Source organism: Hermetia illucens, chromosome 6, assembly GCF_905115235.1.
Source record: "Hermetia illucens chromosome 6, iHerIll2.2.curated.20191125, whole genome shotgun sequence".
Taxonomy (NCBI): Eukaryota; Metazoa; Arthropoda; class Insecta; order Diptera; family Stratiomyidae; genus Hermetia; species Hermetia illucens.
Window position 1 is genome coordinate 3,486,635 of NC_051854.1, and position 27,801 is coordinate 3,514,435.

The 27,801-nt window shown below is 41.9% G+C and overlaps 1 protein-coding gene across 1 annotated transcript; it reads right to left on the minus strand.

The window, feature by feature from the left end:
- Positions 1 to 74: 74 nt before the first annotated feature.
- LOC119658960 (angiotensin-converting enzyme-like) lies at positions 75 to 27,234 on the minus strand. Its single transcript, XM_038066833.1, has 16 exons — positions 26,579 to 27,234; positions 20,360 to 20,449; positions 19,694 to 20,255; positions 16,627 to 16,990; positions 15,916 to 16,267; positions 15,570 to 15,790; positions 15,361 to 15,501; positions 14,999 to 15,171; positions 14,542 to 14,579; positions 8,416 to 8,971; positions 5,937 to 6,300; positions 2,197 to 2,545; positions 1,884 to 2,098; positions 1,681 to 1,815; positions 331 to 503; positions 75 to 265 (listed from the first exon to the last, which is right to left on the minus strand). Exons 2-16 carry the CDS (start codon positions 20,405 to 20,407, stop codon positions 216 to 218), a joined length of 3,741 nt encoding a protein of 1,246 aa, XP_037922761.1. The 5' UTR covers positions 20,408 to 20,449; positions 26,579 to 27,234; the 3' UTR covers positions 75 to 215.
- Positions 27,235 to 27,801: the final 567 nt, after the last annotated feature.

A 27,801-nucleotide genomic window follows, 5' to 3' on the forward strand; every position in this document is an offset into this window, starting at 1 on the left:
CTCTTAAGTGGTAATGGAGAAAGTAAAATATTAAAGGATACAGCAGCCTTTGGTGTTCCACTTTGTCTGATGAGTTTTATGTTGATATGATAAGGTAGAACTGAAAGGAAAAATTTATGGTTATGCTTTTGCACTTTCTTCACTTCTTCCTCGCCATTGAACCTATTTAACGGATGCCGTCATAGATATCACACACTAACCAATCTGATACCACATCAAAGATCCAGATCTCCTTCCCCGAATTGATCCATTACTGACTCACATTCTGGAAATAAAACAAAAAAGATTTAATAAACTTCAATTCGGTATCTATTCTACCCAAAAATGTACTTAGAGGTGATTCCCATCCAACGTGAATATTCCGTTTTGTATTCTCTCGGATTAGCCACTCTTCCAATGGTTTGAAGTAGTCAAGAAGAGCTGAAGCATTGAAGGCTCTTGTTCCGGTCAGAATCTCCAATAAATCCCGCCATGTTCGTTTTGATCCAAGACTCATTATCTCCCTGATAAAGATTGAATTTGTTAATCTTAAATGATGCAATCCAACTAAAACTGAGTCAACTACACACATTTTAATTTGAAAGACCGTGATATTTATGTAAATATATGTTCCAGTCAATAACGCAGGAGATTCAACTCGCAGTGTATTGTTCGGAATTTTACGGTGGAGAATAATCATTGCACATCTTTGACCGTGGACGGTAATTGTATAAGGTCTGATGTTAGTGTCATATGTGTGATGAGGTGTATTAGTGTGTGCTCATGTGGTCGCAGATATGTGACATTACACAATTTTTTATGGTTTGTCACTTGCGATGGGGAAACACACGCAAGCATACCATCTAAGTGCCATCGGCCAACCAATTCACTAGTACATCATTAACTACATGGGTCACGAGCCAGTTAGTTATCTCATCCCTACCTTAAACATACATGCTGAAATTTCGTGCCCTTTTGCTGCTGGGTTTCCTTCTCCTGTATGCAGTCTTCTTGTTTTTAGTGTTGTACCCATTCAATCGTGGGACGAAAACATGGGTGGATAAGATGAACCCACTTCGTGCGTTCTTTCTTGAAATAGAAACATTGTTTTTTGGCGTTAAACCCGTTGCTCGTTCGTCTTACCAAATTTTCCTGAGAACGAATGCTTGTTCTTTCAACTTTATTTCGAGAGGGGGAAAAAGATCAGGAGACATGCGAAAGCTCCTCACACAAATTGTTTCAAATTTGACCATAAAAAAGGGAAGGTTTTGACTTTTCTCATTTTCTTGACTTCGAAAAACAATTTTTGAGAGCGAAACTAGATCGCAATTGCGTGCGTTCGACACATAGCTTTGTATTGATGAAGGGTGTAAGCTACTGGTCTATCAATTTTAGATACAAATAGAAGACAATATCTAACCTCTACGTATTCTCTTGTTATTTTGGGGCTGCATTTCTTAGTCACAGCAGAGGAATAAGGTTGTTCTTGCACCCACTAGATAGTAGAGAGTCTAACCCATATGTCTACTGCATTCCGCGTCCAAAAGGGTCCATTCGATTGCACTTGCACAGGAGTGACTTAGTTTTTCAAGGAACAAAACATAATTCAGTCTAAGAAACTGGCAGCATGTAGGCAATTTTAGTTGGATTTTACTGAATGAATTGACGCAGGTTGCAATCACCCAACTCAAAAGTACTCACCTGAGTTTATCTCCAACTTCCTTATTTCCATAAAAATGACAGGAGCTTGACATATTCACCCGATGACGTTCAGGTTCCACTAGATCACAAAGTGCTCTATACGCTTGAAATCCGAAGATCTTGGAAAAAATTTTTCTATTTAATGAAAATGCTTACAGTATAAAAGGATATACGGAAACCTTTACAGTAAGGTATCAACTTACGCGATTGGTCGTCCTTCGAAGATATCATAAAACGTCAGATTTGGGTCGAAATGAACATCGCTTCGATACTGACAAGGTTCTATTCCAGCGTAGTCTTTCATCAAGGACCAATAGTCGCAATTATACTCCTTTGGTTTGATACTTTTTTCGAGGATTTTTGTCCATAGCTTTTCCAAAACAAAGTCCTCCATAAGAGGGAACAGAGTTTCCACGCTCTAGTTATATGTAGAAAACATACAAATCAAATTATGTAATTGTAAAATTATTAAAGAATTTAGGGACCAAAAAAATTTAAGGATATACTTCAAATTACCAAATAGAACAGCAAATTAATTTGTAACTCCTTTTTGAATTCATACTTTTCCGGCATCCCGATTCTCCGCAAGTAGTCAAAATTCATGGCTGATAGAGATATTGCATCGGCAAGTCCTTGTGCGAATCCTGGACAGGGTTGTTTGTTGAGACCAACAGGTAGTGGTTTTCTCTGCTGATCATATTGGATGAGAGTCATGTCGCCATGTAATTTTATCAAAGTTGTGAAATCATGCTTTGCACAAAATCGAATTCCAATTTCAGCGTCAAAATCGAAATATTCACTTGTACATATTTTGTGGGCGGTCATGTTGGGTTTGGAGATGCGGGAATGATTCCTGAAATATCCTCTGGGGAAGAAATGGTTTCTTTTTTATTGAAAATTTATATTTTATTGGTAGAAAACTGAGTATTGGAAATGTATCCAGTGGGGCTAGAATGCGGGCTTAGCTGTTATATTTGCTATTAAGTCTGAGGTCTACGCACTTTCCAGAAAAAAACTGTCGAAATTTTTAACTGACACTTGGTGTCTAACCGGCCATTGAGGAGTTGGAACTAAGAAAGGGAAGAGGTCGACCAGTGCCTTTTATCTTGGAGGGAAAGTACTCATTTACTCCAAGTGCAGGCTTGACGCTTCCAGTGAATACAAGGCCTATCTGATACTTGACACCTGGGGTAACTGGCATACGACTGAAGGAGAGCACAACTTGACCTTTAAAACAAAGTTCATTTCAGCGTGATATGGGGTATAAACTGCAATCAGCATGAAACTCTCACAGACGGACCAATGGATTGAGAAATGGTTTTCTAAAAATGCTATTTTCAGGAGGAAACCTCGGTTCGCAGACTTCCAGTTGAAACCTCATCATTGACAGCCACTTATTGGAATTGGTATCCAGGATGATAACTCAAGTTTCAAAATTATGTTACCCAGAATGAAGTAGTTAAGCAGCAAAGATTGTGGTGATTTTTGTCCTTGTACAACTTCAGGGAGGAGAAAAGAGAACAAAGGGCTTGCTTTAGCGAACTAGAGAGACAAGAGTAGTATCTGTAGGCGGAAGTCTTCGATATCGCCACTATAGTGAGATGTTAACTCACTTTCATCCATATTTTTTACAGTCAATCCCAGAAAATATTGCTACTTTTTCGCACCTAGAAAGGTCAACGGTTCAGTGTATTTTCCCTAAAGGACGAACGGGTAAGTCAAATTGACAAATTGACGAACAAAATAGTTGAGTTGGTCTAAAGAAGAGTTGCCACATGGCAATAGCATATAGATGAGCTCGGTATCCTGTATCATACCTGGATTTTCACCAAACTTATGTTAATCATCGATAAAAGATGGTTGTACAACTTGGTGAAACCACTACTAGGTTGACGGTCTACCGGATCACAATTGTGTTAATTTATAGAGGGTTGTTCACGTAACCTGGTGGACATTAGGCCTCCGTGGCGAGCCTTCAGTATCCTTGGGCGGTCGCGCTGAAGGGCAAGGGGGGAATTCCTTCTCTGAGGTGTTGTGAGACTGAGGAGAGTATGGCGAGGCTCAGATGTTGGAAGTCATTTGGCTGGGATGGGATGATCTCATGTTCAGTGTTTGTTTGAACATTGTTTCCCGGGAGCTATTTCACTACATTCTAGAAGATTGCTAGGGTGGTTGTGCTCCTGAAGTGACTAGAGAAGAAGAAAAGTAATTCTTATCGTACATTTGATTTCCTAAGTTGGTCATCCATGTTGTCAAAATTTCATCACTGTGCCTGCCAGGAGTTAGCTCTAGGGAGGAGCTACCTCCATGACAGGAAATGATTCGTCAATCTTGTCAACGATCGTGTGTGGATGAATGTGGAGTGGAGCGGTCCATAGGGATCAATTGCAGGTCCATTTAGATGGAACCTGGTGATGCATAAACTGTTGGCTGAGCTTAATTCTATGGCTAAATGCGTTCCTTACGCGGATGATCTTCTCATTTTTGTTGAGAGGAACAATCGAGGTGAGATCGAGCAGTGGAGTACTAGGTGTATGCGCATCATTATCAGTGGGTGTTGAAGTTTCAATCGAGAAAACCGTCGCGATGTTGCTGAAAGACAACTTACGTCGTCGGCCCGTAGTACTTTCAAATGAAGCAATGAGAATGAAATATACCTGGGAGTTACAATCGAGGAACGTATGCGCTTGTGTCCGCACTTGTTCGAGCTTAGGACGAGTTTAACCAAATTGGTGTGTATGTTGAGGCGTATGATATGGGGTCTAAGTAGTGTCTATTAGAGGAAGTTCTGTCGTGGACTTTGGGCATAAGATGGACTTCCCCTACTGAGGCATGGTAGCTGGAATGAGTTTTTTCTTCTCGCGGAATCTTGCCTCCAGTCAGGTTTATATTCCGTGTGACGCAGACTCAGAGGACTGATTCCTCCATTCTGCGTTAGTGTTGTTTTGTTACGTCTTATGTGTTGTATTATACGCAGAGCGGTAGTTAACTGGTGGAAAGGTTTCGTTGTGGTTCTCCGCATCAAGCTGATTCCAGTCAACCCGTTGGGGAGTGCCGTCCCCACGTACTCGAGGAGGGCGATCAGACCCGAGTCTGCAGGGACTCATCTGAAGCGGATGGTGTTACAAAGCCTCACCAGAGGTTATCTGGTACTATGGGAACCGGAATGGCCTTCTGAGCGCGTATGTTCCAGAAAAATTCCTGGAAAATGTGGTCCGATTATTTGCAGTTGGCCCCTTGTGGTTGTTTCATGGTAGTTCTGGCTGCGCCCATGACGCTGGCAGAGCTCCTCATGGGCCCAAGGGTGCAGTTGTGCTGTACAACTCGGGCGACGTTCCGGATAGGCGTTGCATCCACTGGTATGAATGCTGAGCCTGCACTCAGCATAAATTAGTACCGCTATGCCAGTCATGGCGAGGCTCTGATAATGGTTTCCAAATCAATTTCATCAGTGGGGCAATGAGAACACGCCCAACGACATTCCTAGAGGGCTCAGAGCTCAGGGAAAAACTGGGATATACATGGATATAGCGGGAGGAGAGAAGGAAGATGAGGTTTGGTGGAGAGAGGGAAAGAATTAAAGGTCAAGAGAAGGAAAGTACGGGAAAGTGAGAGTAGAACTGCATAGGAAGAGGGATGAAAAGAGGGTAGGAGGATCCCACTGTGGGCAATGAATAAGTCGCCCTAGGAACACACGCGAAGAAGAGAAGAGGAGGAAAGACCGGGAGAGAGCTAAAGCATATTTCGGTGGAGAGGCAATGATTGGATCTATGCGTGTTGGCAATGGATAAGTCACATATTTAGAAAGGGCAACAACTCCATTATGATTTGTCCCAGGAGGTTTGACGGATGTGTCGTCCTAGAGCCTCATGTTGCATACCTGTGGAGAAGGAGTGCAAGTTTCTCGGAAAGTTGAATAAACAAGAAAGTGGCTAAATTACCTGCAAAGACATTACTGGTACATTCCAACGAGGAAGGAATGAGATTGCGTAGAGAGGTTGTGCAAGAATAAAGATACTTGGTATTTTGGGTGGACCTAATCGCGCTCCTATGCAGGATCCATTTAAATCCTTCCTATCACACTTTTTGACACCACAATTTTGTCGCTTCCGACAACACTGCCTGCAGTTACTATTAGTATTAATAATTCCTCATAAAATCTATACCAGCAATACCCTGCTTGCTTCCGCATTCATCTCTTCGCTCCACCACCATATAAAAGCAACCCCACATTTCATTAACCAATCAATACTTACTGCGTTAATTCCATTAGCCCCATCGACTTGAAATATTCGTCAGCCATATTCACATTATCCTTGAAGCGTTTGTTCTTCATCCTCAGTAACTTATCAAAATACACTGGATTATGTTGCACGTAGGGAAGATAATTTACATCCAAATTTCTCATTTCCGTCCGATATACAATTTCTCCCAATAAATGCTGCGGTATAGGTCCACCATTCATCATGAATTTCCTATACTTTCCCAGGAGTAAATGGCGAACATATGCATGCAACTGGATATACAATGGTCTCAGTTGGCCTATTAAATCTTCCAAAACTTGAGCGAAATTCTCTTCCTCATATTCTTCATACCACATGTCCGAGGTATTTTTGTATCCTGGAATTGTACAATACAAAAGAGTTGGTATAAGAATCGATTAAGATTTCATGCCAAGGAATCATTTCTTTGGCAGTTAGTGGGGGTCGTGCGGTACCAGTGATTTAATGCAACTGCATTTTGGATAAACAGGGTTGTAAGGATATGGAAGTCGAATGGGGTCGATGCATTGCCTTCTGTATTAAAATATCGTATAAGCTTGAGCATTGAACGCCTACAGGCCACAAGGATAACACATGTTGAGAGGATGTCCCAACGAGGATCACAATTTGAATTCAATAATGACCTTTTGAAATCTGATAATAAATTCTCCGTATTCAACAGGAATCCTTTCGAATTCTCCTGAAAAACATCCATTCTCAAGGTATCTTTTAAGGCCAACTACGAATCTCGTGAAATTTCTCATGCATGACCTTTCTAGGAAGGTAGCATTTCAAGACTATGTGGAAATGACTAGAAGCTCCTTCAAGAATTTTATAGCGAGTTCGTGGAAAGGTTAAGAGATATAAAGCCATTGGAAGTCTCTGCACAAGTAAACTTCCGAGAGAAACAACGTGGGAGATTTAAAACCGATCCTTTCCAGTAAAGATAAGGTTGAAAAGATGTTTTTCAATAACGTTCACTTGATGGCATTGTGTAAGCTTCACATGAGGGAAAGTATTTTATGTATGCTTTTGACTTCTTCATTATTCTTTGACATTGGAGAAAGGTTATATTCTGTAATAAATGGCAGTGAGCGAGCAAACCTCGTTCTCGCTGGTGACAAAGGAAATTAATTAGAGGTGGAGGCGTATGATATCCAAAGTAAAGAGGCTAAGGCTCTTCTTCCAGTAGAAGAATTGATTGTAGATCGATCAGGGATAGATACATATCTATCCCTCACGACGAACGAAGTAAGATGATGGGACTATGAAGAGTACTCCTTTGCCTCTTGCCACACTAATGGCAATATGCTTTTGTACTCTGGAAAGCCGAGTGCTAGCAGACGCGAATCCGGTGTCGGGTTGCTTCTGACGGCTACCGCAAGGCGCAATCTCTTGGCCTGAGCGCCGGTTTCTGACAGAACTCTGATTGCAGGATTTCGGTCCAGGGGAACGAGCATAACAATTGTACAATGCTATTCACCAACGCAGGTTTCCGATATAGTGGAGAAGGATGCTTTCTATGAGGTTGTCTAAAAGTGTCCTTATGATCGTAATGGTTGAAGGTGGGCTCTGACAACACCTTGTTCGGATATGTGATGGGGAAGCAGGGTCTTGATGACCGTAACGATACCACAGAACCTGCCACAAGATCAGTTGTGTTTTAACTGACCGACACCGTACGAACAAAAAGTCGAAAAGGCTCGATCAATAGTAGATTTAAGAGTGGCCCTAGATGTGAGTAGCAAGAGAGACACTGACATCAGCTTCGAAAGGGATCACCATCTAATGGTCGTTTACGTTCGTTTGCGTGTTGCGGCCGCCACTTCTCGCAGGTTTAAAGGGCTCCGATTCCCCAAGTTCAACATTGACCGCTTGTATGATCCAGCTATCACTTGACAGTGTCAGAACTATCTTTTTCATTGGCCTGGGCAGGTCGTCGATTGCGTTTTGAAAGAGTTTCATAAAAGATGACGAGTCATGGCAGGCGTAACGTGCTCGAACTCTTATACCGAGCGAAATCCCGGGCAGTTCATCACAATGTGCTCCGTGACAAAAGGGTATTTGCCGTTGCGCTTATCAGGAATGTTACGTGCTGCTTCGAGGTAAAATCTCAGGGGATTTTGATGTCCAAAGCAGAGTCTGCCAGGGCTCCATCTTGTCACCAATATTATTTCTACCTGTTATCGATATGATATGATACTGCTGCAAACTGAGAATTTGGCTGGCACACAGGTTTGGCATCCGTGCCCGATATGATCAGAAGGCGAAAGTGGCAGTAGATTGGTCACACATTATGTCGGGCAATGGAATTCACTCTCACCCAACGGCGTGCCATTTCGTTTTCGCCGGGAGCCATCGTAAGCCAGGCTGGTGTCCTTAATCTTACATCGTTATCTTACTGAAGCCTTGCGGAACAAAATAAACTCACATCCATACAACACAATATAATTTTTAAAAAAGGACGACTTACCATTCAATTTAGCTGCCCTCCGAAAAAACTTTGCAAATCTTTTTACTTTCACGATAGCTACAACACCTTCAGTTGCATTTCGTCCCAGCTTCCAAACTCTCATCATCTTTTCTGGATCATCACTCATATATGATCGATTGATCAGATACAAATTGCTGAGGACATTTTCAGGACCATCACAAATATAATTTCGTAAACACGTTCGACAATCACTACGACTACCTTTGAAATTGTTGATGATGGACGTGGCATTCCTGTAATCCTTGTGTGGCAGGACGAGAAGCCCGCGTCGCTTTAAAATCTGTAGTTGGCGTTTGACGTTCTCATTTTCATATGACTCGTAAGAGAATCTTTCCAAATGACTCGGATCTGGGTAGGATTCCTCCAATATATCAACTTTGATGTGATTGATTAGGTATTGCTGGACGGATTTGAGTCTAACGACGCAATCTTTTAATTCTGTAACGTTGAGTTTGTATCTTTCGTTTGTTTTGTTGAGGAATTCAATTGCTTCGAGCTCGTCAGGTGAAGGTGCGGTGGCGGCAAATAATAGCTCCTAAGATAGATAGTATGATGCATTTCTCAGTTTCAGATGCGGGTTCAGAGTAATAGGGAATTTCTCACCACTAGGCAGAAAGTCCAGATAAGTAGTCTAACCATGTCTGCTGGTCATCTTTCTCTTGTGAAAATTGAATTGCTGAGACTGGAGATCTGTAAATTGAGGTCGATTAGCTATGACACGTATCAGTAAAGATATCCTTAAATCCGTGCGTATATATAGATTTGAGGAGAACTTTCACTTTTCACAATAAGAAACTCAGGCGTCTTAATAAAAACATCAGTAATGATTCCGGTTTGTCCTATGAAAGCACACACTGCTCTCCGTTTTTGGCGCCTCAAATTAGGTTCCATACATGATAACACCAATTATTTTCGCGCCAGATGTACATTGATAACTCTTAAATTTTGAACAGGAGAACCTGCTTTTTTTAATCACTCCAAAAATAATCATTCACCTGCTTTGCTTCCTCAGATTTCCTTCGTCGACTTCTTCCAAAACTGAACCGGATCTTATCAAAAAGCGCACAACCTCTAACTCTTCTTACTAATTGGGTTATTGTGCGAAATCTATCAAAACTAAAACTCTAGAATCTAAAATTAAGTCGAATAGAACTTTCTTCTTATTTTTGCTTCCCCGACCATTATCAATTTTGATTTGTTTTGAAGGTTACATTCGAATGATAAGGCTACATATATATGCGTCGAATTAATGTATGTAGACTAACCAGGCTAGTGTCGGCTCCTTCAAATGACACATGTTTACAGCAAGTAGAATGATCTGTGCAAATCCATTATCTAGTTTTCGGCATTTAATTACGTCGATGACCATAAATCTGTTTCGTCAATTCGATGCTGTTAATGGTAGCGTCTCCTAAGATAGTAGATGAAATTCTTATCTGAAATGCTGTTATCTGGTTGTATTGGCTAGAAAATGTTGGAGGTAGTGAAATTTGGAGCATCTGCACGAGCATGGATGTGGTCTTAAATATTAAGGGACTTTGGAGTGCCGATGGCGCTAAATAGAATGTAAACCAGGGATTGAAACCAGCTCTTCTTCAAAGACGTTGACCTGTAGACCCCAGTGTGTAGGTTTTTACCTAGCGAAACTATTCCCGACTCTCCTCCCTTGCCTCGTGGAGCCACCATGCTAGCGGTCTAGGGACTAAATTTGACGATAATGGCATTTCAGTCTAAGTTTCCTCTAGATTTCTCCTTCTTCTCAAGCATGGATATTGGAAGAGTCTGCGCTGGGTCTTCTAGGACCGCAGTTTGGACAATCGGGTCGATTTTAAACATATTAAGCTACTGATGTTATCTTCTCTGTCCCCTGGCAAACCCTAGCTACTCCCCGATGGCAGGGAGCAACCTGTGTGTTCAATGACCTTTCAGTAGTCTTATCACTGCTGCTATATATCTACACCACTTTTCACCTGCGATAAATGAGAGACGAATTTAACCTTATAGATGATCTTGTTTGCCAGAATAACGCATCATCTGAGATAGTCCTGAAGGCAGAAAACTGGACTATTTTTCACTAGGCAGAGCGTAGATGTAGATGGAAAGGTGGAACTCGCTTCACATTAGTACAACTCAGCATCCTTGAAAAATTTGCGACTACAACCAGAGCTATATCGTCGGTGTAACCCACCGCTGTGGCTTCTTCCGGAATCGGAAGATTAAGTTGTACAGAATGCTCCACAACATTGGGCCCAGTAGGAAGCACTGTGGGACACCGCTGAGACATACTTCTTGGGCCTATCATCGGTGTCCGCTCTCGCAAATAGCTACCGAGAATAGGTGGAGTACCATTCGTCGCTAGGGACTTCGGTATAAGACTCCAACTGGCCGAATTGGATGTGTTTTTCACATCCAGGGTCACCAAGCAATATTTACTGGTACTATCCTTTCCATTGATTGCATTTTCGGCGAAGCCTGTAACCAATTTGATGCAAAGAATGGTTGATCTGGCTTTACGGGCGCTATACTGCTTCCGTGAAAGGCTTCCTTAGCTTGCGACAACTATTAAAAATTATCCGCCCTAATAGAGTGGCCAGAAGATGTATGCATTCATTGGAGGGTGGTTCACTTGATGGTTTAGCCTTTTCGGCCCCTTATGCCTAAGTACGGGATCAGCGATGTCTGCGCATGGTTGCAACTATTTCAGGAATTGGGTTATCTTCCGACGTACTACCTGCACGCAAATCTCGTCAGCAGCAATAAGGAAAACTCCGAAATTTTCTATTTCCTGCAAAGAGGGGTAGAACCGTTAGTGAGAGATCGGTGTTCCGTACGAGAAGAAGGAAGTTCATCCGCCGGACTTCGTGCGATCAGTCCGTCGGTGGAGACGAATTCACCACGGCAATGTGGTCGTGGTTCACAGCGGTTTACCAGCCTTAGACAGTAGTATCTATTGCTTCCTTGCTGGAGGAAATGTCCATTCGGGCCAGGGCGCTTTGAACAACTTGACGAATATTTCCGGCGTGGATTTCACGGCAAGCTTAAGAGTCTTATTGGGTATGTCATCCAGCGATGGTGCTTTACTGTCTCTTATTCTACAACAGATTTTCACCAGCTCGTGTTTGGTAACTCAAGAATTGCCATCACATCCTGGGACCACTGGAAGTGGGCTGGAGTAATCACACCTGAATGATTGCACGTGATCTGTGAAGATCAGCGGTCTCTGAATTGTCCCATCACGATTCTGTAGAGACTCCCACAGGACTCTATGTCCGCCTCCGAGCAGAGTTTCTTAAAAGGTTCTCTCCTGCTTCGCTGGATGACGAGGTTGAAGTTCTTGCCCCTGCCCTATAAGCCATTCATATGGCTCAGTGGGATCAGTATCAGTAATTGGTTTTTTTTACTCGGAAATGGGTATCTGCTAGTCATGGACGCGCGTCACATGCGTTAACGGTACATTGCGTTGTAGAGAGCTGCATCCGTAGAGGTGCTTCTTTTATTAGGTTGACCTAATCACACCCCCATGAGTATTTGCTCTTTCATTGCTTTTGCAGACCATCATGACGTTCTTTTCGAGTTTTGCTTTGGACGTTCAGATCCCTGCAGCTTCCTCCATAATTCAAAAATGATTTCCAGATCGTTGCTGTACGCGAAGTCCCCGCTAGCTTATCAGTACATATTACGCGCCAACGCAAGGCTGACAAAAGACAGCTGCATATGAACCGCTTTTTCCCATATGGTAATTTAAGGGGCAGTGTCCTATGAAAAGCCCAATTAGGGTTTTCATGTTCTACTTCTTAAAGGATAAAAAACTGCCGCTATAGCGAACGCGCGTTCTTTCGTAAAGATTTTCACCTACCGGCAAGAGTTCAAATTTCTTCATTCGGCTGGTCGAATCCTTGCAATTTCACCCTTTATAATAGATTTGACAGTGGACAGCCAGACGTTAAAGCCTGGCTCTGGCCCTATAATTGTTGATATCCCGACCCCTGATGAGCCAGTCTGTCAGTTTCCTCATTACTAGCGATGCCCACAACATGAATGTTTGGTTTAAACGGCCAAGTTTTAATAGCAGCTGGTATCAACGCCATATCAACTGGCTTTGATATATTGTTGCTTTTTAGTGCTGATAACGCTGCCCAACTCTCGAAACAGATTCCAATGGTGCGACCCCGCCAGAGGTTAATCTAAATCAACCTAGATAGACATCACATTGGCTAACGATGCTGACCATCTAATTCTTGAGGTAACTCAAGCGTGAGGGAATCCCCTTTCTATTAAGGCCCAGCGATTACTGTACCTCCGGTCAGCGCAGGTACGTTTCCAGTGAGGCAGCCAGAGCGGCCCGTTAAAGGTCACAGAGCACCTCTGAATCAGGTATATCAAATAAGCGAGGACACAAGGTTTGATGAAGCGATTCTGATTACCTGATGAGTCTCTATGGAGATGGCCAAAAAATCTTGAAATTTATTTAAAGACGGGAAGCCCCTATTCACAAAGGATAGATAGTGATCGTGTAGATCTGTCCACATTGGAGTCCAAGTAAGAGGAGTGTCCTTCAGGAAAAACAAACATATCGCTATGCTATGCTCAATACCATTCTACGAAAAATCGTTCCCGCCGTGATCTGATCCTGATCGATGGATATGGAAAACGTCGGCAAAGGTTTGCTCCCTTGCGTGATTTACCTTTTGCCTTGAATAGCAAAAAAGCCTCGTTGTTAAAAGGGACTTTTGCTTAGAGCGCTTCCTGCTGAAACAATTTGCCCAAACGTAGAAAGTTGACGCGTTTTCTAAAACATATTCGTCGGTAGTGCAGTCAGAAAAGCATTCCCGAATATTTGGTGTACCAGAAGATCGCCGTACCTGCTTGATCGTTTTCGTTCAGGAGACTTGATAATAGCACCTCTTTTGTTGGAGCTGGTACAAATGGTTCCCCTGGCAATGACATATATATATCGAATTTGGTTTTGCGAATGTTTGACGTGAGGCCAGCTCTCATACGAAGAATCAGGAGAGCAGTGAGCACTGGTCGACGACCTGTGTACTGGCTGAAGACTAGATCAAGCCGGTGAACAGGGCTCAGGTATACGGAGACATAATAACCCAAAAGGATTCAGGCAAATGATTGAACTTGCTTGGAATTTTCAGGGAGCAACGTCAGAATGACCAGAAGAATCTGTCTTCATAGAGTTACCCGTCGAAAAAAAATAGAAAGAGTTTCTTCTTTTACTGATTGTCTAGTTGGAGATTTAGTTTTCTCTTTTTTTCGAGTCAGTGGATAATTGTTATCCTCACTGATTACCTGTAGAAGAGTGAGGACGGTGAGCTAGCCAGTGTGCATAATAAGCAAAAGGTCACTGTCAGTTCTGCGTTGCATTATAATCAGTGGTTGTCACAGTCCATTCTGACCTGTACTCTGACGTGGCTACGAGGAAGATGCCCCCAGCCCTGTCATCCAAACCAAAACCGAGTGGCCGAGGAGAACCTCCACGCGGTGGCACCGGGAAACGCTATACTCACTTTGACTGTATAGTAGTGATGCAGTAGGTGAATTCTCCAAGGCTTAATTAGAGCGGTCAGCCCTGAGTCTGCCTGGGGGCTCATTTGAAGTGGCCAGTCAGCCATCAGGGGTATACTGGTACCATAGGAACTGGGATAGTCTCTGTCTCAAGAGATTTCCTGGTTCATGTGCGGTCAACTCGGTGGAGGTTCGAACAGAGACAATGCCAAACGTGGTGATGCGTTTCAACATGGTTGCCGTATTTCAAAGTTCAATTGCTATTTAAGTAGGTCTTGCATCTATCAGTATGAATTCTGAGGCGCGCCCTCATCATCCTTGTGTTTGTCTCAGTGAGGTTCTGATTGTGGTCACGAACTCAATCCGTGTCTTAAGAAAAAAGTGTGATTAAGTTAACTCGACAGGTACTTAAGTATCTTAAACCACCGGGGACGTAAGTCCATTCTGGCTAAGCTTTCCTAACAACTCAGTGGTGTTCTTGAACCCTTTTCAACGTCTGAACGGTTCAGCTCACTATTTTCTGTTTGAAACGCGGGTGATCCTTAGGTTTCAAGAAAATATATATTAAATAATCAATTTTCACTTTACAATTAATGTCATTCCAAAAGTATTGGAATCCTGGCACACTGAATACGGTAATTATATTCCTTATTCAAATTTTCACAACTTAATCTAGACCTTATCAAAACTTAACTGGAATCAAACAATTCAGCTCCAAACAGTGCAAAAACCCCCCAAAGGTTGTTTAAACTTTTTGAAAATTACCGACTCCACCTTCTACAATAGACGAAACATTACTTAAAATTCTCTCAATTAAATTCTGAATGTATCCAGGACACGACAAGTGAAGTAATACATCTCTTGTTTATTCAAAATAGCTGCAACAACAATGGAGTAAGGATTGTCAAGGATGTCGGCTGCATCCGGCTTAGTCATCTTTCTGACATTCTATAAATGGAAGAAATAAGAAATTCAGAATGAATGAGCGGAGGAGAGAGCGCAGAGAGAGGGATGACAGAACAGATGATTAAAATGAACGACTTACTGTTAGAAGGAATCCATCCGAGAGACTCATTGTTCGCCTTATTCTTTTGTTCAAGCCACACATGGAGGGGGCGGAAATATTCAAGCATGGCATTCGCTGTTAGTGCTCGTTGTCTTGTGACTGATTCGATGACATCGAAACATGGTTTCGTCCAACCCTGTGACATAATATCGCTGAAAGGATAACATATGGGTAAGACAGAGATTTCATTAGGATTTGTAACGGTTATGAAGGATTAGTAGAACAAAGAATCGATAAGGAACTATTGCAGGAAACTATGGATCTGGAAGGATAATTTTCGGTTGGAGCTCGGTGCCCAGTCCCCCAAGGGGTGGGTGCTTACGCTCCCATGCACATCTTACCTAAACATCTTCCCAGCTTCCGTGCTGTTGTAAAAATTGCACTCCTTGAGCGGCATCTTTGGGTTCCTCGGGTTGTACTGTCCGATTCTCGTGCAGATAATCTCGTAGAGATGAAAGCCCAGAAACTCGGATATCAATTTTCTGTTAATGGCATTGTTGAACATTAAGCTAAAGAGGGAAGGGGTGGAGTACAAAAATTAGTTACGTACGTTGCAAGAGGCATACTGCTCTGTGTTACTTTGTAAAATTGCTTAGACACGTCGAAATCATCATTATCCCTGCGGGTGGGTGCCTCTATCCCGGTCCACTCCTCTATCAGCTTCCAGTACTCGCAATTATACTCCTCGGGCTCAACCCTCTGGTCCAGCATGTCCGCGTAAATTTTCTCGTAGACAAAGTACATGGGCAACTTGAAAACCGTGTGAATGGCCTAAAATCAAATTAGGAAGCCATTTGATTACAACGGATAGAAATTTCCGACTTTCACTGGCCAATTTCCTTCGATTAGTCTATAAATCGCCCACAAAATATGCAAGGGTGTCATAAAGGACTTACCATGTGCAGCAGAGAATTAATGCTCATGTCGTCGTCCTCGTCATCCGCTGGGGCTTGGCCCAAGCCAATTTCACGTAAATGTCTGGCACTGCTCGTCGACAATTTTACAGCTTTGCCAATACCCTTCCACAAGCCAGGACATGCTTCGGCATTGAGACCGTAAGGTAAATTCTTGACGTGCATGTGAAATTGGATCTTTGCCATGATTGCATGGTCTTCCAGGAATGTTCTAAAATCAACTTTGGAACAGTATTTAAGACCTGCCACCCGCCCGAAATCATATACCACTGGCCGACAGTGGAGGGTGCTTTTGCTTTCGGGAAGGGATCGGGAATTGTTTGCCCAGAATGTGCTGAAAATGGAATTGTATTTAATGGTTACAGTAATGGACAGTGAGTGGAAGGTAAATTATGTACTGTTGGGAGGAAAAGGAGCAAAAGAAGGTACGGTGAGCGTCGTTCGCGTCCAAATAAAATTATTTCGCCGGAAGGAACGTAACTGTTATGGTTTTTATCATTTTCCTTTGTCCTTTTTACTTCTGCGACAATTTAAAACCCACCTGCTGTTCGAGGTTGACTGTGAATTCATAATAACCGGGAAGCCAAGAAATATCAATGAAATGTCTTAAGGACCTCATTAAATTTGATTGAGATTGAGTAGGTTCAAACGGACTTATCCATCCTCTCTGGCCTTATAAATCAGCAAACTTACCTGTTTAATGCTGGCATTCCCAAGGACTGGTAGAATCGGTCACTTTCCTGGATCATCTTTAATCCTGTATATCCCTTTTCCACTAATTTATGGCTGACAATGGGAAACAACATTTCGTTCTCGAAATCTTCATAAAATGTAAAATGCTCGAATCCTTGGAGCCAAACCTTTTCCAGGAGATGTTCAGGTATTGGTCCTTTTGCCGAAACAATGTTAGTACCGTAACGTTTACGGAGAATAGAGCGAAGATAGGCATGAAGTTGTTTGTAGAAGGGTTGCATATTTCGAATAAGAGATTCCATTTCCTTTATAACATCTCCGTTCTCGTAGTCATCATACCAATAGTCTGATGTTATGTTGAAGCCTGAATTTAGGAGGATGGAAAAAGATGAATGGGAAAAGTTATAGTTAAGGATATCAAATGATGAATGACGGGTAAATTGGAATGTCAAGCAACTGTTTTCAAATTAACATGTTAGATTCCACTTAAAAGTTAAAGAGAGATTCTCGTCGGAGATAAGAGTGGTGTTTTCACTAGAGTGGGGTTGATTTCATGCTTGTTATTTCTGGAACATTTACCTAATAAGCTTGATGATATACTCGTATTTTAGGGATGAATTCCTGTGAACAAAGAGCCTGAAAGAGTAGAAATATGTATCACGTTTGGCAAAAGGAGTCATTAGGTGTGAGTCAGCACCCTATGAGCAGGATTTAGGACCGGTTTTCCGAGAGTGAAGGTTACTTTGGTACTGTGAAAATCGTTTGATTTCGAATTTCTGATCATGATCTCTCAAAAAGCTTTGAGGGTAATTGGAGGTCATTAACCAAAGCGAATGGGGGTGGCTTTGGTTGACGCATTTTGGCCTTACATACGTGATTATGACTACCATATAATATATCTCAAGGACGTCTGGCGCTAAGTAGTCTTCACCAAAAAATGCTAATCTTTGTCAAGCAACATTTTTGTCAATAAATGAAGACCAGCGACCTATTTCATCAGTGAACAATATTCACCTTCATGGCATCTCGACTTATCAGGTTCAGGACGGGGCTGCCCCTAGGTCAGGAGGACAGCTTTGCAGGAATAAGGTTTTTCAACGTTTATCTTACACTTGAGGACGCTGTTTTGGGCATGGAGCTGCGTATTCTGATTAGGGGTGACTTCAATGTCAGGACACTTGAAGGGGGATTCCAGAGAGAAACGGATTCCCGAAATAGTGATGAGAACCGGGCCCGTAATTTTAAATACCAGATCCGCGCCAACGTTCCGCGTGGATTAGTGGCGAGTTCTGGTAAACTTCTCGGTAAGCGAGCATTGAAACATCACGTTCGTTGACGCTTCCTCTCTATCTACACCAGTCCTGCGATCTTCCTGTGCGTGGAATATTGCGAAGGTGAACATCAGGAGAGAGAAGCTCATCAAGTCCAGACTGATGATTGGATGATGAAGGGATGGATGAACATGGATTCTCTGTAACTCTGGAGGGACTGAACATGAATGAGATGGCTGAACCCATGTTCTCCCTAACTATGAAAAAAGCGATGCTCTGAGGTGGCAAGGAGGTAGACGGGACAACAACCCTGTCGATTGAACCACATCAAGTGACCGAGGAGAGCCTCCATAGTGGTGGCACAGGGAAACGATGTACTCTCTTTAATTCGCTGGTCGTGATGTAGTAAGCAAATCAGAAATCAGAAATGCCTGTAATTCCATAAGATAAAAAGGCGAGCTAGGCAGATTAGGCGGTTCATGGCACGTGCCGAGCTATCATTAACGGATATTAAGGGATTGTCAAAGAAACCACTCACTGCTGCATGGGACGCTCTAGGGCCTGAGTAGGATGAAGATCACGTCAGATTAAATTACATCCTAGGGCTAGACCTCTGGGACGTTTCTCATTGCAAAACAAGTCAAGAGGCAGATGGACTGTAGCCCTCGTTGGCAACATAGGTGCGTGGTTGAATCGGAAGCGTGGGCAGACTGACTCTTCCGTTACCCAGCTTCTGAGTGCTTTAACCGCCACGATTCCTTAACTCTGTATTTTGTATTGTGCCGTGGGCGATGTCGATCACAACTTTTTTCTTCTCGAAGGTGGGATCGGCTCTCTCTCTCTCTATCTTCGTCTGGGTTTTTTGAGAGGAGACTACTACGCTGTCCGCTTTTACCCTCCACCCTTTACTCCTCTGCTAGATATTGACAAAAAGACGAAAATGGCCTTGAATAGGTCACATATTAAAAAATGATGGCGTTTCTACCGCTGATGAGATCACTACTGCAGTAAGGTCTACCAGGGAATCCTAGAGAAACTTGGAGGATGTAATGACAACTAACACATTGGGGTTCAAGAGAGGTGGCCCGGATTACTCCAATACCAAACGTACATCTATATACATAAAGACGTATATCACCTATTTAAGGTTTGAATAGATGGCACACTTTCGAGTCCTTTACTTCAAGCTCTCTTCAAAGACAAATGCAATCGGACAAAAGGATTTTCTCTACTTGTCCTGAATCAATTGCACGACAAATGCTTCAACTTTACAATTATAAAAGTATCTTCTACTTTTACACTTTTCATTAAAGGTTTCAACATTTCCACAGCAATTGGCATCATTTCACTTTGTTGCTGCTACTACTTGAGATCCTTTTATTCCGAAATGCTTTGACAATTTTTCCTTTTGAATTCCTATTTCTTTGTTACATCCTTTTGGGGAAGAAAACGAAATGCTTGTGTAAGAATGATGGCTTTGCAATGAGAGTGAAATATCTGCACGTAGATCCAACTGTAATATCCTTACTTGTAGGGGGCGTCAGTAATAAGGAATAAACATTGCCAATCCGTGGTATTAAGCGTGTTCTTGTTCTTGAAGGGAATTTTGTTTGTTTTTGAAAGGATGTTGCGGATTTCCACTTCTTTGTGATATTGTTGATTGAATTGTTTCAAAATAAGGACAAAGATGTTTATGAGTGAAATTTTAAAGGATACTATCGCACGGAAGCTTACTTAGTAGCATGCCTTAACTCTGTCTTTTCTAACTAAAAGAAACATTTTAAAACATCAATTACCGTTCAATTTCGCCGATTTCCTTATGATTTTCATATACTCCTCAAACGGGATGCTCACGAAGTTATCAAGCTGGTCCCTCCACTGCACCCAATAGTACTCCATCTCCTTCGGGTCGTCCGACTTCAATATCAACTCCCTCAAATGTCCGTCATAAGATAAGTCGCATTTTGTCCGATTATCATAAGAACAAATCCCTGGTCGCTTCGATACTTTATTAATCAAGGGCTGAAAACTGATTTTTCTAGCCAAGTCCTTATCCTCTAAAATCCAGTCTTTAAATTTCATTATTTTATTAATTTGTCGTTTTAAGCTTGAATCCTGAAATCCTTCGACAGGCAACGTTTTCAACTTCTCGCAGACTTCCAGAGTGAAATTGCGTATATTAAACGTTGCCAGATCCCCGGCCTGGATGTCCTCGTTGGTTAAGTGTTTCAAATCAATCATGAGGAACTTTTGAACCTGCTCCGCTTGAGGCCAATATTTCTTCTCGAATTCGTCAATGTACTGGCGGGCGAGAGATTCACCATTTTGGGTTTGGATGACAGGATGGGTGGAGACTACCTAAAAAAAGGATTCATTCAAGATTAGCAATTCTTGACGTAATAATTTATGCCACAAGGATATCTTCCTCTGATGTTGGGCCTATTTTAAATATTTCGACCTACCAAAACTATCGAAAACTGCAGGGCAACATGCACGTAGTTGAGATACATTATTCCACGTGGGATAACTAACAATTCGCTCCACCGATTAACCTGGAAATAATTAAATTTTTTTTCATACGGCGAAAAAACTTATCAACCAACCATGCGGCTCGATTTTTTGCGACAAAAAAAAAAAAAATGAAATTCTCTTCATATTTTCATTCAATTTACATATTCATATAAAAACAGATATTTCATGAATGCACATATAAATATCTTTTATTATTTAATGAAATTCAGGGTTCCATCACATGATCCTATCTGAGAGGCGTCGGGTATTCAATCATCCATACAAATCTTGCGTAAAAATTGATAGTAAACGAAACGCGTTGGGTCGCATAAAGAGCAAATCGACCTATGGCCTCAATTTGATAAGGGTGATGAGTATACATCCTATATACACGTCTGTAGTATATTTATTATGTTTGGAGTAATTTGTTTATGAAATTCTGAGGCAGATTCACTGGGAATCCAAGCAAATAGTGGTAAATCCAGGCACCCATTAATCAGCAGTATGGAATTAATAGTGAAAGTAGAGAGTGGCATAAACCACGTACGCACTCATACTTGGTAAAGAGGAATTTACCAAAAATGATTAATAAAATACATATCAATAGCATAGGATTAAGTTTTCCATTATTGTTCGAAGAAGATACTTTTTCCAGCATCACATTTACATCAAGAAAAATTTACTAAGACCTTTCTTTGAAAAAAAGACATCCTTTTCGTGCCCACTGTTTAAAGAGGTGTATCCTCTCAATTGGCAGTACACTCCCTCCATCACACCCTCCTCTCAGACAAATAAAAACGACAAAACAATACACCATAAATGCACCACCTTAGACGCCCATGTGACGATGCAATGCCTGAGTTGGTTGAACATCAACCTCTCGATTTTGTGCCCCGGATTTGAAGCTTAATTGCGTCATGGCTGTTTATTTTCGCCGTCGGGTTTGTCTCACTGTTTTGGCTTATCATTTGCACAGCATTAAGCTGTGATGATAATGAAATAGAGGTACAGTCTTATTGAAAATGAAATTGGAAATAATAACAATAAAGAAAGAAAGACAGACTATGGATGGGCTTTACAACACAACAGAGTGAACAAGTGCTTTTAGGGTATAAGCGCAAGTTTATGCTACTATCATTCCATATCATTTACTTCTATCTATGACCTACATTGTCCCTAGATACGGGTACCTTTTTGACAGAAATCTGAACTCCACATTGAGTTCACGAGACTTCCACAAGCTGGATAACCGCTTGATGGGAGGTTAATCTGAAGAATCTCCTATCTCTTATTTAAAGGCAGTACAATTCCAATTCCAAGGTCTGTAATAATTTTACTATAAGCAAGTTAAAAGGGACTGACTGAGGAGATACGTAGATAGCGTCATTATCCTGCATTGGTCTTTCTTCCTTTTTTATATTTCGGATGTTTCCTGAGGTCTACACCGTTCCATGTTTATATGCTGCCAAATTGTAACACTTTGTATCTGCTATTGGCGTATTTTGTTCCAACCTCATACATCTTTTATGCCGGCTCGTTTTGATTAGGTGTGCCTCTTTCGCGGGGACAACATCTGGTATTTCTCTTTGGTTCCTTTTTCCCCTTCCTATCCCATTCTTCTCTCAGTCTCCTCCCCCAGATCCTGTCCTGATCCCAATTTAGATCATTGCCTGACTTTTAGTAATATTTCCTCAAAAAGGGTTTCTTTTCATTATTTGATCCTGAAAAATGAATTCTTCTCTTGACATGATTGGTCACTTTCCACATATTATATGATGTCTTTCTCTTGGAAGTACTCACGAAAACTCTAAAACGATTAGATTTGTTTGACAAAGCAGAAGGTTCCGCATGCACTTCGGATCTGGATTTCCTCTGCACAGTCTTTATCATCCATGAATCCTTGATGAAAACATATATTAGTACCTTTACTAACCAGTAAAGGGCATTGTGACATAGGCCACATTGTCAACGAATGCAGCAGAACCTCAAGTTGTTGCTGTTGTGCGAAGGAATACAGAATTTAGATAATAGCCATATTGCTAAGAGCACCATAGGCCTGGAATTGAGATGTTAACTGGAACGGAAAAATAAAGTTAACTCTTGAAGAGTCGGTTCTCTTAATAGCTGGATCCCAGATTAAACTGAGGCGCACGTCCCTCCTCTTTCTAGAAATCAGAGAAGAACTACGGGAGTGGCAGCAACTTCTTTTGGTACCTAAACTGCGTAAACCTCCAGGAGAGAATCGTTTCAATGATCCATATACATGTGACAGTCCTAGGTTAGTGATGTCATAGAAACCTTTGAGATTGACAATTTGGTTTCCGTAAATTAACCTCACAATCAAAAAATTGGTTACCTACTTGGCTGAAACTGTGTGGATTTTCCAGTATACGTATTACCAAGCATCCAGCGACAGTAAGAGCTAGGGGGTGATACAGAACGCAGGCGATGTGCAAGCCATTTCTGAAGTTAATATGTAGTATGACCCAGTAGTCAACACCATACTCGCTGGACCATCCGTCGATATTGCAGAACAAAACAAGACGAATAGGCTGATAGGCGGCATGGTGTAAAAGGAATTAGGACAGGACCATGCCAAGCTCTGAGCCCAGAGGGCAATAGACTAGCTACAAACCTGCGTCTAACACAAGGCGAGCTGCAACCTACTGAACAGAGCAGAGGCAATCCAAACTTTGAAAAAAGTGCCATGGTTGCGGCTACCTACCGTAAAGGCGAAAGTAAACCATAGAACCAGTGAAGGCAGGTAGTCCAAAGGCCCAAGTTTTGGATTGGAGACGATGAAGTTTGAAGGGCATCCAAAACGGAGCGATCGCTGTTGGTTGCAATTTGGGTGCCACCATATTCAGGCATTTCTCCGGATCTTCATCGCTAATTATTGTAATCTAAGACGAATTGGTCTTGCCAGGAAGCTGTTATGTCCGCCCTAGTCGAGGTCTCATCTGACTCTGCATTCAACGAACATCTTATGCCTACATGATCTGACTTCGGCCAACTCCTTTTTAAGTCTTTCAAATTATCTCTCAGTTCATTACGGAGTCGGATTTATCGTTCCCTAGGAAAATCAGTGACTGTGAGCTTCACCAAAGAATTGCTTGGAGACTTCTGGATCCCCTTGTGGAGCCACCGGGAAATGCTTATGTACATTGTATGCCAACTAGGATGACCTGCCGAACAGTATGTGCCTCATTCACCACGAACTAATAATGTTCTACGTAGGCTTACCTATTGATTGAGGTCCAAGCGGATGCTACATGCTGTTGCGTTTTCTAATATGCTCCCGGTTTGTCTGTTTTTAACGTTTTGTTTGTAAAACAAACTCAAATCCAGGACGGACATGTTCCCCAAGTTGTTCAAAGTGTGCATATCCGAGGAGATATTGTCTGCACCATGGAAGCGGCAGAAAGTGGTACTGTTTTCTAAGGCTGATGTGAACATGCAGGTGAACAACCCTCCTACAGACCCATATGTCTTCTGGGCACTATGAGGAAAGTGCTAGAGCGGGTGATCTACAACAGATTACTCTTGGTTTTTGGAAGGTCAAGTGGGCCTTTCGGATTCGCAGTATTGTTTCCGTTAGGTCAGGTAAACTAGTAATGTTTGCCCGAAGATGAAATTCACAGAAAGTGTAGTACTAGCAAATATTGCGTGGTGGTGACCCTGGACGTGAGAAATGCATTTCAATTGGAACCTAATACGAGAATCTCTGGGGAAAATTGGTATTTCCACCTATCTCGCAGCTATTGTCAACAGCTATTTACCAGAACGATCCACTACCGTGAAACATCATCTGGGACGATGTACTTAGTCGTCTTGTCTCGGAAAAATAGCGCTGATTGTAACTGAAAGCACCTTGAAGATGCTAAGGTATACTCTTGCGAAGCAATCAGTGCAATCCCGCCGTAAAACAAATTATGCCTGTATTCAAATTGGGAATTATATCATCCCTTCCCTGCCGGACATCTAATATTTGGATGTGATGATAGATGCGAAGCTCAGTTATAAGCAACACATTTAGTATGCTTGTGACATCATTTGTTGTTTAATGTTCTACAGCAGCTCGTATCTATTGACTGGCGGAATCATTGTCACATTCAGAGGTCGTCAATACTCTTTTTTTGCTAGGGTAATAACCCCTGGATTATTTTCAACAAGCCAGTTGGGCACATGTTCTGCGTAGATGAGGGTCGTCTTAATCACCCCCTCAAGATTCTGTAGGCGTTCCCCCAAGAATTCACGTCCGCTTAGAAGCAGAACTCCTTAAAGCATTTTTACTTCGGAAACCTGCATCCTCTTCTCCCGGGCTAGGACTCTACAACTGCTATCCAGCTCCAACGGTAACATTGAGGAAACCTACATCTTCTCATAAACTGTCACCTCTGTAGGCTCCTTCTTGTTGTGTAACGTTTATTTTCGCCCCAAAAAAAAAAACACAAAAGGAGACGCCCATCTTTAGGGTACCTAGAGTTATTGAACGTAAAATGAGCATTTAGGTCCCAAAAAAAGACGAAGACGGCTTTTAGTTTCGTCTAAATGGGTGTAAGAAGACCTTTAATTCGTCCGGTCTGACATCAAGAGGACGCGTACTTAGGATCCTTCAGTCTTTAAACCACATACCAACATCGCAAGTGTTAGTAGAATTAGGAAAGCACTTGCTGCTAAATGACTTAGTAATCGTCTAGCTAACGCAAAAAGACATAAAAGTCCTGGGGGTTTAACGTGAGTACCTGCCGTGAAGGCTTAATCCCACGGTCCTCTTCGGACACGGATTGATTTTGGGACTACAATCAGAGCCCCGCCATGCAAGCACAGCGGTCCTGGTTTATACTGAGTGCAGGCTCAGCATTCATACCAGTGGATGCGAGGCCTATCTAACACCTCTGCCGCAACTAAGGGGTACGGCACCCGAGTTGGACAGCGCAACTCCACGCTTGAGCTCCGAGGAGCTCTGCCCGCGATGTAGGCATAACCACAACCACCATGAAACTCCCACTAGGGGGCCAACCGCAAATAACCGGGCCGAGGACACATCCTCCAGGAATTCTCCTGAAGCATATGCTCTCAGAGGGCCATCCCGGTTCCCATGGTACCAGATAACCTCCGGTGAGGCTTCGTGGCAGAGCCACTTCAGATGAGTTCCTTGCAGACTCGGGTCTGATCGCCCTTCTCGAGTACGTGGGGACGGAACAGGCAAAAAGGCACAAAGATATTGGCACTTTCAAAGACGTGGTGAATGTGGGAATTTTACTTTGTATGTATTTTGGTGATGAGGGGAATTTCCAGGCTGCAAAGCCGACCCTGCTTCATGTCTGTCCATAATTTGTGCCATATATTGCTGCTAGTGACTAGGAAAAACGGTTCAGGAGGATTTGAACGCGGGGGTTAAATTATTCTGATTAAGGCGGTGATTCACTTTGTAAGTAAGCTTGACGAGATGTGGTAGGTGGGAGAGGAGCTGGTTCTTTCCGAGGTCAGAGTTTTTTAAGGGCTCAGAATAGAGACCTTAATAGAAATAAAGGGATAATAGGAGGACATGTATGATTTTCAATTCGGGCCTTGCGGGGTCACGTTTGAATAATATTTTGAATTTAGATAAGAATTTTCTTTCGAGAAATATTTCAAGAATGCCATAACCACTTCGAAGAGAGGCTTGATAATGCCTCATTAAATGAAATAATGAACCCCGACTCGGTCTTATAGCTGAACAATGCACGTGTATTTAGAAATTGATAATTTTGAGCGGATTCAGAATGTAATTATGAAATAGATGTTCGTTTTATTGAAGCTGAATCAGCTAAATCTGTCCAGTAGGATCTAGTTCGTTTCATTTCAAATAACAACCAACGGGTTGTACTGATAATGGCGCCAATCTCGGTAGGGCTGAGATCAACGAATCTATTACTTAATTGCGGGGGTGGGTCAGCATCGTGCTCTTTTATCTTTCCAGTGATCTCACTTATAGTTTGAGCATCTTTTTCGAATTGAACTTTAAGACTTAGCAACAATGATCGAAACATGGTGGCACCACATTATTAAATTGCTGAGCGCAAAATCGAACCACAAGCACAGAACTAATCCATAAATTTAGGAAGGATCGCAACCCTATACTGGGACCTTTAGATGTAATATCTTTTCCAAGTTCTTGTACTTACCTGTAACTGAAATCACAACCGAATTAATTGAAATTGAAACGTTCAGTTTTCACAAAACTGGAAAGCACTTCACTATGAAACTCATGATACTTCTCTGGACGTTACTAATGAAAAGCTTTTGTTGAAAATACCAAAATGTGGTGATTACAACCAACTAATTAATGCTATTAAGAAGATACTCCCTAGGAGCAAAGCGAGCAATGAACAAATTTTTTTAGTCATGTTTTTTTTTTCTTCTTTCTTGAAACTACGAATTGTGTGTATTACTCAAAGATTAAGTCTTATCACTTCTTCGGTTTTCTTCATTTATTCCATTTATTTGAATTTTTTTATGTTTGCTTTTGTGTTTTTATTCTGCCCGATTCCAGTGTACTTTGTAATTGATGATAGCAGCCAAATTTTACATGCATTATCCCTCCCCCTCCCCTGGTCGATTTCAAAACAAAAACAAAACGAACGCAGCATCCGACAATGAGATGTTAATGTACTTTGATTAACTTTCACCACAGCTAATTAACCACTGTTGCAGGAGAAAAATAATTGGGGTAAGATGAAAGGTTATGTGTGTGTATTCGTGTAATGAGGATTTGATTAGGTTCAAGGAAGATGGGCCAGAAGTGCGGGTAGCACATATTAGCGCACGGAACCTACTCATGATCTCACCGTTCCTCTTGAAATCAATGAATTATGAATGAGGTTTCGTAGTATTTGACCCCTGCTTCGATGCCATTGTAACTGCTTATTGGGGTTAGATTTTTAGCGTTAGTTAGTTAACTCTGGCTTTGAATTTGATGTACTTCCCCGAACTTGATTGAAAGCTATCTATGCCTCATGCCCGCGTACTAAACGATGTGGAGACTTTCTTGATAAAGTTTTCAGGGAACAACGAAAATCCGAGATCGATTAAGACTCAACCAACTTTCCTAGGCTATTACAGATAATTAGTAGTTTAGGGTAGGAGATAATCATTTGTTATTGAACGCCTCAATTAATTTGGATCGTTGACTTTCCCGCTGATGGAATCCATTTGAGAGAAATCCTCTTCGTTGCTCATCGTCCCGTTTATAAATTAGACACAGATGGCCGTTGGGTATACTGAACAGAATTTGGGATTAGTAAGATGGTTGCAATTTATCATTTTAATCGTTTGTTGTTTATAATCTGGTAAATGATTGTGTTTAATAATTTTCGCGGAAGGATAGCGGCCCGAATTGTGGGATAAG

Excerpts from the sequence above, each read along its gene's own strand:
- LOC119658960 (XM_038066833.1), bottom strand. The coding sequence starts at position 20,407 with ATGTATCTCAACTACGTGCATGTTGCCCTGCAGTTTTCGATAGTTTTG. Across the intron at positions 6,301-8,415 it reads GAGGGCAGCTAAATTGAATG|GATACAAAAATACCTCGGAC; the intron begins GTAAGTCGTCCT and ends GTACAATTCCAG. Across the intron at positions 266-330 it reads TGGATGGGAATCACCTCTAA|AATGTGAGTCAGTAATGGAT; the intron begins GTACATTTTTGG and ends TTTTATTTCCAG.